The sequence below is a fragment of the Glossina fuscipes genome, unplaced genomic scaffold, assembly GCF_014805625.2.
Source record: "Glossina fuscipes isolate IAEA_lab_2018 unplaced genomic scaffold, Yale_Gfus_2 1, whole genome shotgun sequence".
NCBI lineage: Eukaryota > Metazoa > Arthropoda > Insecta > Diptera > Glossinidae > Glossina > Glossina fuscipes.
In genome coordinates, this window is record NW_023998415.1 from 22,088,068 (window position 1) to 22,104,068 (window position 16,001).

At 35.3% G+C, this 16,001-nt stretch overlaps 1 protein-coding gene across 5 annotated transcripts in view; it reads left to right on the forward strand.

Annotated features, from left to right (window-relative positions):
* LOC119644902 (neurotactin) overlaps nucleotides 1-15,207 on the forward strand; it is a 38,456-nt gene extending 23,249 nt beyond the window's left edge. For 2 of the 5 annotated variants that reach the window (XM_038044618.1, XM_038044620.1), the window contains exons 2-3: nucleotides 11,825-12,517; nucleotides 12,635-15,207. In XM_038044618.1, the coding sequence (XP_037900546.1) occupies nucleotides 11,917-12,517; nucleotides 12,635-14,580 (2,547 nt within the window). In that variant the 5' untranslated portion in view covers nucleotides 11,825-11,916 and the 3' untranslated portion in view covers nucleotides 14,581-15,207. Of the gene's footprint in view, nucleotides 1-1,790; nucleotides 2,242-2,853; nucleotides 3,007-4,333; nucleotides 4,359-11,824; nucleotides 12,518-12,634 lie in introns of those variants that run through there. The other 3 variants (XM_038044617.1, XM_038044619.1, XM_038044621.1) reach the window with 3 other exon arrangements.
* Nucleotides 15,208-16,001: the final 794 nt, after the last annotated feature.

Genomic DNA, 16,001 nt, shown 5'->3' on the forward strand with positions numbered 1-16,001 from the left:
CTCTCTCTCTCTCTCTCTCTCTCTCTCTCTCTCTCTCTCTCTCTCTCGCTTTCACCATTGCCTTCTTTCTCTCTCTAGCTCTCATTTCTATCGAAACGGTGGTGAGTTTTCACCTTTCAGAGCGTACTGTCCGACATTTTCATTGTTTTCGTTGATACATCCTGAAAAGCCGAGGAAACGAGCGTCCCTTTGCTTGCATGTTAAAATAGAGAAATTAATATTAAATAATAAAAAACTTTTTTATGTGCATATGGGAGAGAATGACTGGAAAGAATTTATACGTTTAACTGCTGGAAAACCTGAAACTCATCACTGGAATAGAGATAGAGATACAACCGCGCAAAATAGATATAAAAATGATTAGCAAAGACAATCAACTCTAAGTCTGATTAACCATTTTTTTTATCCAGCAACCGTCATCGGATCGATCCGCATGTACGCTTTAGAGATCATGATTTTTTCAAATTGAAAGTCGATTTAAACTAAGCCGTCCGTCTGTCATTTACGAATGGAACGCACTTAAAGTTACCGTAAAGTTATCGTAGTAAAATGCTGGAATTGCCTGGATGAATATATATACATATGCGCGTATATATATAAATAATTGATATCTAAAACTTAAGCATAAAAAAATGAAAATTTATTAAATCTTCACTCAATAGTGATTTAACTTTGAAATTTTTTTCTTCGTCAAAAGTTGTTGTACAATTACGATAGAAACAACATAGTTTCTCGTCTGTATGTCATGTCCCTTATGATGCATTCAAATGATTATTTTGATGGAAAATGTGCCGCGTATAAACATATTGTGGACCATTTATCAAATTGATATCGGGAAACTTCAAGTTGGTGAAAACTAACCGTAACCTTGTTGCCGTTTGAACGATATCTTTAACCTAACCTAAAATAAACTTAAATAGAAGTGACAAACTTGGGAAAAATTGCTGCAAAATTACTTCTGCTCAAGAGGAAGCGTATGAGATTTTTGGCAGAACAGCCAGTCCGCCTTGTTTTCCACCCTATGAAAATCTAAATATTTTAGCTTCTAATTTAAGAAGTTCGGAATGTTGGGAACGCTTGTTCGACACATTTTTAAAATCGTAGCAGCAATGAATAGAAATTAGGAAAATGTGGACTTTAACGGGGAGGATTACATACCGTACTCATTAAGGGAGTACGTCAAGTCATTTGATTAATGAATCTTTAAATTATCTAAGAGTATGCGAGAAGGAGCTTAAGATTAATTTTTGTAATATTTCACTCTGTCCCATAAGTATATATATATATATATATATATATATATATAATGTCTATATATAAATGGCCATAGAATGTAAAAAGAACAGAAAGGCTTCCAAAACATCCCTTATATTAATTCGTATTTAATACCCGTAAAGGCATTGAATACATTTTCTTCCAATTTTGTTGTTGTTTGCATGAAATTTTTCTCTTGTTAATACGGTGAACTATTGTATTAGTCTATGTTTATGCACTTCTATGTAATTTGTAAGCACATTTACAAAGCTATATAAGACATGACGCTCAGTTCGTGGCATTTTCTCTTTCAGTAGACAATCAATCCATGCTGCATAGTACGCGTGCAATAGTTGAAGTTATATGTTGAGAATATGCGACTAAGGCAACAAACACAACACAAACAACAAAACGGCAAACAGCAACAACAGCAGTTGCAATTGTAGTCGTTCTGGAAAAATATAAAATAACAAAGGAAAGAAAAAAAAAAAAAAAAATTTTTTTTATTTTTGTTTTTTTTTTTTCAGATTCTGTACTCGAATCTATGTTAAATTGTTGAGGTTTTATTGCGCCGGCGACTAGTTGAAATAACGCTCTGAAACGGTGCATACGTCGAAAACGAAACATAAGCGGCAAGTGATTAATCGTTTCCCCTTTTGTTTTTCTACATTGACGTGCTTACATATATATATATATATATATATACGTATATATTTGTACGTATTTATGTATATTAATATACAAATATAACTGTGTGTGTGTGTGTGTGTGTATAAATGATATATGCCTTATTCTGTGCTAAATGCAAACAAACTAAATAAGCCATAAAGTGATGTCACACTCATATGCCTATGCGTATATACATACATACATATATGTGAATTAAATAAATTTATAAGAAATGATATAAAGAGACTAAGAAAAAACATCAGAAACATCGCCGTTGTTTCATACACGTTTCAGCTTTATGAGTCTCGAATTGAAAAAGTGAGTGATATAAAAAATTAATTAAATTCGAGTCAATCAATCGTAAGGATATCGTAACTAAGTTAATCATCATCAAAGATAAATTGCACGACTGTACAAAGGCACCATTGCCTCATATAGTCAGTCAATGGCAAAATTATGTTTTCTTATTTTTCTTTTATAAACAAATTAAATGAAATGAAACCGATGAGGGATAAGTGATTTTTTAAACAAAAACCTAACAACATTATGCAATGCCTTAGTGTGGGCGGGTACACACACGCAGGCAGTAAATAGACTTTTCAATCTAATTTTTATTGATCATCTGGTTGATGTCAATGTTAGCATTCATACATACATGTGTATGTATATATATATATATATATATATATGGTTCACAATAACAGAAATCTCGACGCTTTAGATTTAGTAGATATGTTATTACAAATAAAGCATATATATATATATAATATTAGCGTTACATTCCGCCTGTTGGGATACATGTATAAACAAATACGATTCAAATATAAACAAATAATATTTTTGGAATTTTTTTTTTTTTTTCTTCCTTTTATTTTTTTTATTTTTATTTAACATTTGGAAATGTGATGACAAGGTAATGAAAACAAAACACAGACGCAAATTTGTTTATATAATAGAGTGAGTGGAATGCGTACGTTTGCATATGTGCAAGTAAAAAAAAAAAAGAGATGGAATAACACGAAAATCGTAAATCTTTCAATTCCACTATACATCGCTGCCGCCGTTAAAGTATACAATTGGAAGGTTGGTTACGCTTGTGTTGTTCTTCTGTGTTTGCTTACAGGAAATGTCAAGAACTGATGTCCGTAAAATTGGCAATTAATTACTCTTCATGCATACAATATATATATATATATATATATATATATATATATCCATGCATAGGTGTGTTTATTATTACAGAACAGAAACTTTTTCAAGCATATACTAATATTTCTGTATCACTCTCATCATCATCATCATCATCGTCATCATTATAATTATTATTATCATTATCATTGTTATCGTGTATGCAATTTGTTTAGATGCCTACCATTTTGTTTGCTATTAAAAACTATTTGCGACGGCGCGAAAGCAATGCTTGCCCTCTCTATATGCCAACGACCAATGCTAGGTACCAAAGCGTTTCATATTTTACCTTTACTCTACAAAGCGTTATCCCCACCCATCTAGGTGTGTGAAGTCCTTTATAACAAAAGCAAAAAAACCAAAAACTACATTTGCGCGAATGAGAGAAAGTCATCCATAAACATACAAAAAGCATGTTTCTTTTTTTTTTTTTTTTTTTGCAACACATACATATACATATACATATGCAATTTTAGCACTTGCTGTCGAACAAAAGCCAAGGAAAGCAAAGAAAGACATTTTAAAAAAATATATGTATTGAACGTTATCGCCGTTTCATTTCAATATCAATCAGACAACCAACATTTTTTATAAAACACCCATAATCCAAATCTGAAGAAGACTTTGGCAGAGAGAGTAATCAATGCATTTTTCAGTTACTTAGCCTTAACGTCATTTGATATTTTGACAGAAGACGAAGATCAGTATACAGACCGGGCTGGATAGATTTCGCTCGGTCAGCTAATAATTTGAATAGTTGTCCTTCGAGGGTTTGCGATTAAAGCGATCTATGACTTGCAACAGATGGCTTTGCCCCCTCTCAATCGCGCTATTCGTGTTTCTGTGTTTTATTAAATCCCTATCAGTCTTTGTAAGACTTGCCGATTACATATCATATCATTCATCTGCATCGCAAGTGGCGTAGGGTATATTAAATTTGTGCGGACGGTTGTAACACCCAGCAGAAGGACTTGACCTACACGCACGTTGTATTAGAACTATCTAACCTTAACTGTGTGTCTGTCCATATATACTTTTATCGCAAGCACGAACGCTATTGAAAATTGTTCGGACAAACTACCCGCCATACAATGAATGCCTCGTTTGATTACTCAATTGTACAAAAAAATATTATAATTTTTGCAGTTTCACGGCACGCGTATTCCCAATTGGTGTGAAACCATTGAATCGGATGAGATAATTTGTTGAATTCGTCGCCATATAAACGGAAACTGAATCTTTTTATGGTAAAAAGGACTAAATTTCAATATTTCTTGATAAAAACTCGCTCATAATACGTAAATTCTATAACATAAAACATCAAATTTCCCGTGTTTCGACCACTGTAGCATTATTTTTTGAACCCTAACGCATATAACAGTGCTAATGAAAAGTGAGGCCTCACATGCGAAAAACTTATAATTTTTCTTAACTTGTGATCGAAATTTGTGCTTCAGTGACCCCACAAAGTACAGTAAAAGTTCTTTATTCGCGGACTATATGTGCCGCGAATATAGAAACTGGGAGTATGGACTGGTAATTGAATATCTGTTGGAATCCTTTTATTATTATGTATTTACTTATTAGATCTGCAAATAAAGAAATTTATAGCCGCGAATATAGGAATTTTTAGAATTTTTTTTTAATCCACGAATAATGAAAACGCGAATGAAGGGTGCGCGAATAAGGAGCTTCTACTGCATATACATTCTTGATCAGCATAAAATTCAGAACTGATTTCAGCATGCCCACTTCGCCGTCTGTTCGTCTGTATAATTTGAAATTGACGTCAACTTTTCAAATGACACGCCTACAACGCCCACATGCCAATGTGACAATAATCTATATTTTGAAAATAGAAGAAATCAAGTGCGCGCACTCCATACATTAGAGTATAAGAATTTCTATCTATTAATTCTTTTGTCGGTGATGAGTATAAAAGATTCGGTCGCGACCGAATTTAATTTTCTTACTTGTTTAGGTTCACTTTATCTAAAATGTGTTGTGAAATATTTAATTCAAATACGTTAACAATTTCAGTCGTCTCTCAGATGTTTTTTTTAATTTCATCTCTTAATAACATAAAAAGCTTCTTGTAATGCTTCGGCAACTCTAATCGCTAATATTGGACTTTTCCCAAGTCGAAAAATATCGAAACTTGACATTTGTAAACTGAAAGTTAATAAATTTAAAGAGAGATGCGCTGCCATCAGATATTGTGCGACCGAAAAAAAAACCAAGCTAGCGCCTTTAATATTCATCCGTTAGCAAATCATAACCCACGACCCACGTGGTTGTGTACAAAAAATAAGCAAGAAGAAAAAACACCTACGTGAGAGATATTTAACTTTGTGTTAGTGTTGTTTGTCTACCAAAAGAGGTGTCAGACTGAAATTTGCCACAAGTAATCCTTGATCAATTAAAAATAGGCCCACATAGGCGCTTGCACAAGATTAGAAACTGAGATAACTGTGAGAAACCACCGACTATTCTTTTTATTTACGACTTTTGATCGCGCGAAGATATTTCGGAAGACTTGTCAAAACTATCTGCCTATTCGTTCCAGAAGTGATCCCGATCCTTTCACTTACAAGTCCATAATTATGGCTGCAATTTTCATTCCGCGTTTTCAACCAATTGCATATAAATTGAAAATAAATTGAATCAAGGAACGCTTCTTCATTTTTGCAACTATGACAATTCGACCGTAAAGCGGAAATTAAAATGATCCGTTTTCGTAGAAGTACGTACCGCAAAAACTAAAATTAGGTATAAACAATCGAATCGCAGATTGCTTTATAATTTTCTTCTTGAAGATCGAATATTAAACAGCATCGAAACGACACACGCGGTAGTTCTAGCGCTCAGCTTGAGGTAAATATATGACTCGACTCGCGTAAAAGGTAAGCAATTGGCATTAACTAGTTGCGGCTACCAGCTATCAGCTCTAACTGGCCTAATTGCCGATGTTTCTTGATTTAAATAAACAAATTAATCGCGATATTAATTGAGCGCTTTAAAATCGCTAATATGCTATTTTCAAATATACCGGCTTTTTGAGTTTGTATGGCTACGCATATGCTTTCTACGATTACATAAAAAATAGCTGACTCAGTACATGCATTATGTCTTGGCACAAAAATGCCGCACTTAATATGCCTCATTATGCGAAAACTGACATTTATGGACGTGTCTGTATATTCTAAACGTGGGACAAATTGCGTTTTCAGTTTTTAATTCGAAAAAAACTTACAATTGAATTGAAGAAATGCCGCCAAGTGAACGTGTAATCCGTAAGCGGTTCGTTTGAATTCATTGCAGAGATATTAAGCTCCAAGATGATAGCGCAAATGCTATTAATTGAGACTTGAATTTATTCCATTCGATATTTGACAATTAATGTACATATATACATATACATCTAATTCCCTTTCTTAACGACAGACACGTTCCCAAAAAGTTGGTGTAAGAAATATTGGTTAAATGAAAAAGTAGTCGATTAATTGCAGACCTGAAAACGTAATCTAACCGAATTGAGGAAAATATAGCCTGAGGTAAAGCAATGCATATTAGTGGGAAATGAGAATGAAAATATATGTAGAATTATAAAAAAAAAAAATGCATTAAGAGAATTCATGAAAAATTTTCATAAAATATTGAAAATCGTGTTAAAAAGAAAACAATTCGTGCAAAAAGAGAATTAGGTGTACATTTTTCCTTGCTTTTTGCTACGGACTTAAGGAAAGACGCAATAGTTTAAACTGCGAATTGCTCTCTCATCAGATCTTTACGTTGCTGTGAAGAAAGAAGAAGAGCAGTGTAGATTAATTAATTAATTCCATTATATATTTTCATTCACACTTATATGTATATACCTCAACCTACATTTACCTCAATAAGAAGCGTTTCCAATTTTCGCATTAATCGGATAACGGTTCAGGACTAGAAATTATATCCAAATGCATTCACATTACTTCGTTTCGTACGCATATGTCTGTTCGTACATCTGCTTATGTATGCAAGTACACAGTTAGTGTGCGTGTATATATTTTCTCTTTTTTTCCTCTTTCTTTTTTTTTTTTTATACGACCATTTCGTTCATAACTTTTTCGTCACCGGCATTTTGTGCTTTACTGTACTTTATGTAGGTATGTGAGCATTTTAATAATAACAATGATGAGCCGTTTGTGTGCCTTTGTTTCCTCGCGGTGGTAGTTGCCAATATAGCCATGTAATCTGTAAAAATTCGTTGCAATATATTGAACGCATGCAATTTGCGTGCGGTATTGTTGTTGTGATGAATGAAAAAATGTCCTTAGATGCGTGATTAATGCATTGAAGGCAAAGGTCAGCAAATGAATTGCGCAACTCAGCCACGCCTATCTTTCAGATAAAATGAACGCTAAAGATATATATAGAATGGCTTAACTTTGGATTTGAAAGACACATTTCTTTCGCTTTCCCAATTTACCGATTGAAAAAACAAGGAAAGGATATGAAACCTATAAAGCAGGGATAACACAGGCAGAAGTGCTTGTCACATGCGCTGTAATGCAATTTTGTACAATGCAAGGAAGTTAAGTCAAAAATTGAGGACGCTTCTAGGACCCTATAAGCTATATGGGGATAATGACTTGTAAGTCTGCGTTGGTGAATGAGATTTGTATTTGGAATGGAAAAACAGACTCTTATCTTCTTCGCATGTGACTTTCTGGTCGAAAATGTACGATTTAATCGGTTGGAAAAGTCTCTCGAACTTTAATGCTTTCCAGTGCTTGGTATTCATTTTCCCGAAATAGAAATTAGTTCAGAGTAATATTGCGAATATCCCAAAAGCACTAAGGCTAAGAATATGCTAAGGGCAGTGGTCGAGGGCATTGTTTTCAATCTTTGTCCGAGAAGTACGTATGCAAATGTTGTTAAGCTAATATCTCTGAGATACAAATCAAAGTAAAATTACGACACATGGCTTTTTGGAGAGTTCCGTAACTTCTGCTGCCACAACTCATCTCACCAATCAACAATTGTTAAGCATTGTATGGCATGTTTGCTAATAATCTGATGATGTCCCTTCATTCAGTTATTCTTGATCTAGTCTACGCAGTCGTATCTCCATAATCGAAAAGAATTTGGAAATTTTGTTCGCATCATGCTCTCGCCTCTTGGCACTCGATACTTGCGTACGAATCCTTATTAGGGACGTGAAGCTCACATCATGTCTGAGTGAACTGAAAGAGATGTCCATCAGCCCAGAAGAGACTCTCTCCAAATCAAATATAATTCCATGCTTTTGTTGTAATTTGCGCTTAAATGCAATGAATTAGGCTTTGTTTGCTTACATATTTTAGTTCGTTTCGCGAATGAGATAATGCAACCGCGAGAGGGACTGGAACTTTATCTTCACAAAAAAAAAAAAAAAAAAAAAAAAAAAAAATGGAAATATTTATGAATATGAGCCATATTGTATGAATGCGTTTGTGTGATGGCTAATTTGACCTTATTCGCTTTGCAGCTATGCATAGCCGGTATCTAACAAAAGTCATTTATGTATACGCACAATGTGTACGCACAATAACTATGTTAGTCTATGCATTAGTTATATGCATACACATACATTCACTCATACGCTCGTATGCAGTTAATCGGATTCTCTAGGATTGTTAAGTACAGTGAGTCTCATTAGTATTGCGTTTTTTCGCTCGACAAAAAGTAAACGCTTCTTAAACCTAGTCCATTGTCCGAACATAGCAATTTTTTTTCTTTTTATTATACATTATAACATTATTCCAGTAGATAGGAAAATTAAATAACTTTAACAACCTCGAATGCATGCCATAATGTTGAGTTTTTGCCATGGGAACAAGAAAAACACTTTTCCAAGCTCATTTTTTCCATGAAGAATTGAGTGTTATCGCGAGCACATTCTAGTCTTACCTTCCTATTGCGTTTTTGAGTTAACGGCTTACCACGAGCACAGCAATGGTCATGTCCTAGTTTGGTATGCATTGGGCCAATGGAGTCGGTAAATTGTTATTTATGGACGGCATTGTAAACGAGGAGGATTTTTTACAGATTTCTAAAGACAAGGCGTACAAACTTGGTGTTTGTATCCCAAGCGTAAATGCCGCTTAATTCAAGAACGGCTCCTATATAAATGCCCCAAAGTGCGTCAATTACCAGACATGAAACCCATCAAAACTATGTGTAATGGATTGGACCGCCACGTGCCAAAAAAAAACAATCAATCCCCTTCGTCCAAGGTCGGAAGAATAGCCTGTAAGAATAATGGATTAACATCCCTGTTTCCTACACAAGGAAAATTACGCAAAATATGTCAAGACGTTTAAATCACGTTACTAAGTAAAAAAGATACCCCGCCAGATTGATTTGATTTTTCGTATCCTTTGTTATATGAAAAGAACCCAATATTAATGATACTATGTCTTCAAAGTTGTTGTTTCGAAAATGGAGTAGGATTAACGAGCGTTTAGTTTTTATCGAGCGAAAAAAGCGCATGTTAATGCGACTGACTGTACGTTCAATTAAATGTGTCTGAATGTGTGCCTGACGGCTGGCTGATGGTGCAAATGCATAAGAATACGTAAAAGTTTTGTTTAAACAGCTTTGAACTTTGTAACGGTTTTTTGTCTGATTGCTTCTCTTTCGCTTTATATACACATATCGTGTGCATATATGTTCTAGGCTTCTCTCTCTCGCTCTCTCTCTCTCTCTCTCTCTCTCTCTCTCTCTCTGTGATGGACAACCTAATGTTTTGCTTAATATTTAGCGATTTAACGATTAGATGCGGCAGTTTTTGACACCGAGTTCAAACTTTTAATAAAGTGTATTACGACAAATGCACACACACAAGCAAGCAAGCAAGCAAATATGTGGTGCTGCTGCTGCTGCTGCTGTTACTGCAGCTTTTGTTATATTATCTTCGGATGACTGGCGTTTTCATATCACTTAACGGCGCACAAATCTTCACAAGCCGGCCTATGTGTGTAAATTCATGCGTAAGCCATGACCCGACACAATTTTTCGTTTTTTTTTTTTTTTTTTTTTTTTTTTTTTTTCATAACAATTTACTCCTCACTTTTGTATATTTCATGATATCGATACCGTTGTTTCACGAATTTGTGTTTTTTTCTCCTTTTTTTCAATTCATTCTCAGTAAAATATATGTTATATAGAAATATGTATATATGTGCATTGTGCATGTGCGTATCAGATGACAATGCATGTATTAAAGTAGCCTACGGCTAACCGACTTTTAAAAATCGCGGTAAAATGCTTTCAATTACAATTCTCAATATATTATTGTTTTTATTTGACCATGTGTCCAGCGGATGGGCATGGTCCTAGTCACTTGGAAATGTTCAATATTTTCTTAGAATAAAATATTTTAAAATATTTTCGGATTTTTAATTGATTGAATTGATCTAAGAGGTTTCACTTATTTAACTTGGATGTTCCACACTAGCATAGGAAATGTCAAGCAATATTTCAGGGACGAGAGGCTCGTATATCCGATCGATTCGATCATGCCCGAATTATGCAAATGGTGACCGGAAATAAGTGGCGAATTATCTCTTCTTGTTTCTCGCATGAATAGCGGGGTGGGTAAGAATCGCGGTTCCCAAGCCAATGTTTCCTGCTTCAAACCTCGAGTACAGTACACTTTGCTTTGCTCTCATAGTTACGATGAGCTCTTAGTCGGGGCACGATTGGGCGCGCACCCTTTCGTCAGTTGTGCCCGACCGCGGCTAGGGGCATTCATCAAAAATCAAAAATTTTTGTATTTTTTCGCAAAAAGGTTTAAGTTTTAATATATTGTGATAACGCTATAAAATTTGGACAATGTACGCTTATTTTTGGATCCTCCGCTATATAAGGATTTTCGTGAACATTTTTGTTTCTTAAGACAAAAAATTTTAAACTTTATATATTATAATGAAAATTAGCCCCATATAGTAATTTGATATAAAAATTAATTGTCCTGAATTTTCGAACACGCATCTCAATCTGTAAGCCTTTATTTGCAAAGTAGTCTGGTGGGTTTTTAATACATACTTGCATAATAATAAGTTCATATAAAAAAAGTGTTAAACAATGTGCTGCAGAGTATTGAATAGTCGGCCTAGCCCGGCTTTAATGTAAAAGAGCCGCAAAAGCAAGCTCCATTACGTTGTCATTCATAGTCTCCCGAAAGTGGTTATTTTTTGAGCCATTTTTTTACGCGACATTTACATATGAATCGAAATATTTGTAAAGGCATACCACGTTAAAGGTTAAAGGTTTAAAGGTTTAAAGTAGATATCGGCTGTGCTGGTTGGCTTCCGCCCATCAGGATTAAGATATCGCGATTATTTAATTCAAGTTGATTCCACCAAAAAACCATTAAAAAAAACTTTCAAGTCTCATCAATCTTCCACACACATAATGAATAGGCTGTCTCATCATATGAGAGCCAGGCAGGCACTTGTTTTATATGCATTGCCTTTAAATGCCTTGGCTAAGAAAGCTACGCCATAAGCAATCGAATTGTTGACTCACGATCTGTCGTTAGTTCATCGATAAGCTCTTGCCTTAAGCAAGCATTACGCTTCTAAATACATATTTTCTATCTCACATAAGTCAATAGCATTCTTATACGTCAAACGAATATTAAATATTAATAAAATAAAAAATATTAATTTTCAACATATTACAGAAAATTTGAGAGATCGCTGACATAGTAAGTAAATCGTGTTGAAGTATAAACTATAAATAAGTGAGCAATCGAAAGGTTATAATAAATTAAGAATGGGTGAGCTCGAGGAAAAAGAGACCCCCGCAACTGAAAGTGCTACTCAACATGAGAGTGCAGAAGAGCCCAAGGAGACGGACAAAATGCTAGAGAAGAAAGAAGAATCGATTGAACCACATTCAGAAAAGTCTGCTGATAATAAAAAGAAATCGAATTCCAAACCGACTACGCCCGTTAGCGAGAGAAAGGCTTCAGATGAAGTGCGATCCAATGCGAGTGAAGAAATTATTGATGTACCGGTAGAGAGCGACGCTAAAACAACACTCGACGAAGAAAATCATGACAACGGTGACGACAAAAAAATTTCCACCGAGGATCGGGAAGTTAAACCAAAGAAGATCCCAATTGGTGGGCTAAAATTGCCCGGATTTTTTATGAAATCCAAGCCGAGAGTTGACGGTGACGGTGCCGATGGTGAACTGCTTGAAAAGGAGCACAAGGAAGAAACAACTAGTGAGGTTAAGTTGGCCAAAAAGGATGAAAAGCCGGGAAAAAATTTCGGAAAACGTTTACGAGATTTTTTTGTACGCAAACCAGCGGCAGAAAAACAAGCTAAACAACAAGCGGCTTCAACTGGAGATGCCGATACAAAGAGCGGTAAGTGCTTAAAACATCAAATGCAGGAATACGTTCGCACGTGCATCCATGTAAGGTTTCGGCTGTAAACAAAATTAATTTTTTGTTTTTCTCTTTTTCATTTATTTACCTTTGTAGAGGCCACCGCTGAAGCAGGGCCCGCATCTGAGGCCAATATGAGAACAAACTCAGACGGTCCACCACCAAAACGCGGTTTATTGAATGCTATAAAGCTGCCTATTGCTAATATGATACCGAAGAAGTCGCCCGATGATGATGTAGAGTTGGGTATGGGTAAAGCTGGTCTCGCTTCGATGGAGACGTTAGATGATTCCCTCAAAGACCAAGACTGCATAGATAAAGCGTCTCCGAAGAATAATGGTGTAGACGAGATCTCTAAGCTGAAAAAAACACCAAGTGGCGAAATAAAGCAGGCCTCCGAAGAGAAAACATTCAACGATGCCGAGGATATACAAATTTCGTTTTGTCAACGTTTACGTTCTTATAAGTGTTCCGTCGACGATGCTCTCATCGCATTAGGCATCCTCTTATTTATATTTTTGATTGCTGTCATCGGTTACGTGCTGTCATATGAAACTCTAACGTCACCGCCTATACGAGAGGGCCGTTTTATGGATGCAGTTACCGGTTGCGGTATGGTCGAGGGATTAAAAGAAGACGGAGCCTTTGCCTTTCGTGGTATTCCCTATGCTTTGCCCCCAACTGGTGATAGACGTTGGCGTTCAGCTCAAACTATTGAAGGCATTGAAGACTGTTGGAATGGAACATTGCAGGCACATAACTCGAGTGCAATGTGCACCCAGATGTTAGGAAATGGTACAGTTACAGGTGACGAGGATTGTCTGTATTTGGACGTGATTACACCGCACATTCGCTACGATAGCCCGTTGCCTGTTATTGTAATGATAAGCGCCGAGAGTCTAACCGGGCCTTCGCCGGGCGTGTTACGTCCATCTGCACGTTACTCCCGTTCGCACGATGTCATTTACGTACGACCCAATTTCCGTTTGGGAGCATTTGGCTTCCTCGCTGTAGAAGTCCTTACAAAAGACTCCTATCCTCACACGTCAGGCAATTATGGTTTAAGCGATATTATCGCTGCCCTAAAGTGGATCAAATTAAATATTGTCCATTTTGGTGGGGACCCCAAATCTGTAACTATATTGGGTCATCGAGCTGGTGGCACCTTAGTGACTGCGTTGATTACCTCGAAAAAGGCTGAAGGATTGTATACACGTGCTTGGATATCATCTGCTTCGGCCATATATCCAGGTAAATCATTGGCTGAATCAGAGAAACGAAATCAGGAATTTTTACAGGCGTTAGAGTGTCAAGACGTTAAATGTCTACGAGCTGCCTCTGCGGAGAAAATATGGGATGCAACCCCAGATACATGGCTGCATTTTCCGGTCGATATTCCCACCGCAGTCGAGAATAAGACCGCCCACCATGAATGGCTGGTTTTGGATGGAGACATTTTGCAGGAGCATCCAGCTGAATCATGGAAAAAAGAGCATGCCGGCGATCCGGTTTTAGTTATGGGTACCACAGCTCATGAATCTCACACTGAGAAATTGCGCAGACGTTTCGCCAATTGGACAGCGGAAGAAATCAGAAATTTCATTGAGTCGTCAAAAATTGGAACTCTTAATTTGACTGACGAAGCCATACGGCGCTACAATGCCACCAATTATCCAGCCCTCGTGTCTATGATAACTGATATTCGTACCATTTGTCCGTTATTAATTAATGCCCGCCTTCAACCGTCTGCTCCCTTTTATGTGGTCACCCAAGGTGCTGGCGAAGAGCAATTGGCTATTGTCGACGCTGACGTTCAGGCTATTATGGGACGTTACGAGCCCCACACAGTAGAACAACGACGTTTTGTTTCATCCATGCAACAGCTGTTCTACTACTACGTATCGCATGGCACCGTACCACAGTATGATCCGCGGAGGAGAGTAATTAACGTCGGCCAGGATCCACTGTCACAGAGCGATTATCCGAATTGCAATTTTTGGATTAGCAACGACATTGTGCCGCGTTACGCTCGTATTGATTAAAAAGACTTTGCCGAACGGAAAGGATATTCCATGTTGCCGCCGTAACGTTAACTGGTAATGACTGATTTAGTTTATATGTGCGTCGCATTTGACGCTTACTTTACTTTGTTCTTATTACGCATTCACGATAGTTGTAGTTACATCTATTCGTACGCATTGAAATTTTGTAACATTCTAAGCTATCTCCCTTTCATTTAATTTTTTCCCCAGTTTAATCTTTTTTTCACGAGAATTCAATAATGAGAATGAATCTGTTTGTATGTATACTCATGTAGTATTTACGTTGGTATTACACCACCATTGTCTATTTAGTTTATAAGTGATTCTAGCTTTTATAGTTTTGTAAATTTTAATTATAAGACTATATAAATAAAATAAAAAAAAAAAAGAAAAGAAACAAAAAAAAAAAAAAAACAATTAAAAACATGTAAAAGTAATTGATGACTGGAAAAGTTATGAACTCGATAAAGTTTCTTTAATTCTTCTTCTTTTTTTTCTTCCTTATTTTTAATTACAATTTATACATATATGTGAATTCATTCACACACAAACGTACGTACAATACAAACGTATTTTTGTCTATAGAAAAAATAATTACCAAAAAAAAAAAAAAAAAAAAATGTAGAATTAAATCACGTAAACAAAGAAATAAAATCGAAACATACTTCAAAAGTATATGCAAATAATGAGAGAATTTGTATTTTTCACTTCTAAACAATAGTAACTCAAGCCCTCAGCATACCCCAAAACCAAGTGAAATACTAAATAATTTTTTTATATTGTCGATCGATTGGTAAACATTTAGCATTTCGGAGAAGCATTTATATAATAAAAAAAAAAATAATAATAAAAATAAAAAAAAAAAACACTATCATATATATATATATATATATAAATCTATTTAATTGGTGAGACTTTTTTTTTTTTTTTTTTTTTTTTTTTAATATGAAAACAAAAAAAGACGAAAGAACCAAAAATCGTAAATAATAAATAAAACATAATTGTGTGTTCGACAACACGAACACACATTTAAATACTTACGTATATTGGAGATCTTTTTTCTTCTTCTTCTTCTGTTTTTTTTTTTTTATAACGAAATGTCTTAAAGCGGAGAAAATTAAATAAAAGTGACGAAGAAACATATGTATGCCTTTTTGTATGAAAAATGATCCAAATTATTATGAAAAGCGTTTTTAATAAAAAACGTTAAACTAATAAAAATGCAACCAAAGTTCATGATCTAAATATAGAAACTTAACTTGAAGTTAGCATAAAGAGCTTAGCATAAAGAAGAGAAGAAAAAAAAAAAAAAAACATGTGAACGAATGAATGAGTCAATGAATAAATGTGTACATTAAAGTTCTTAACATAATCTTATAATGCGGACGAGAACTGCAATAACAAAAAAATGCTTTCTGTTA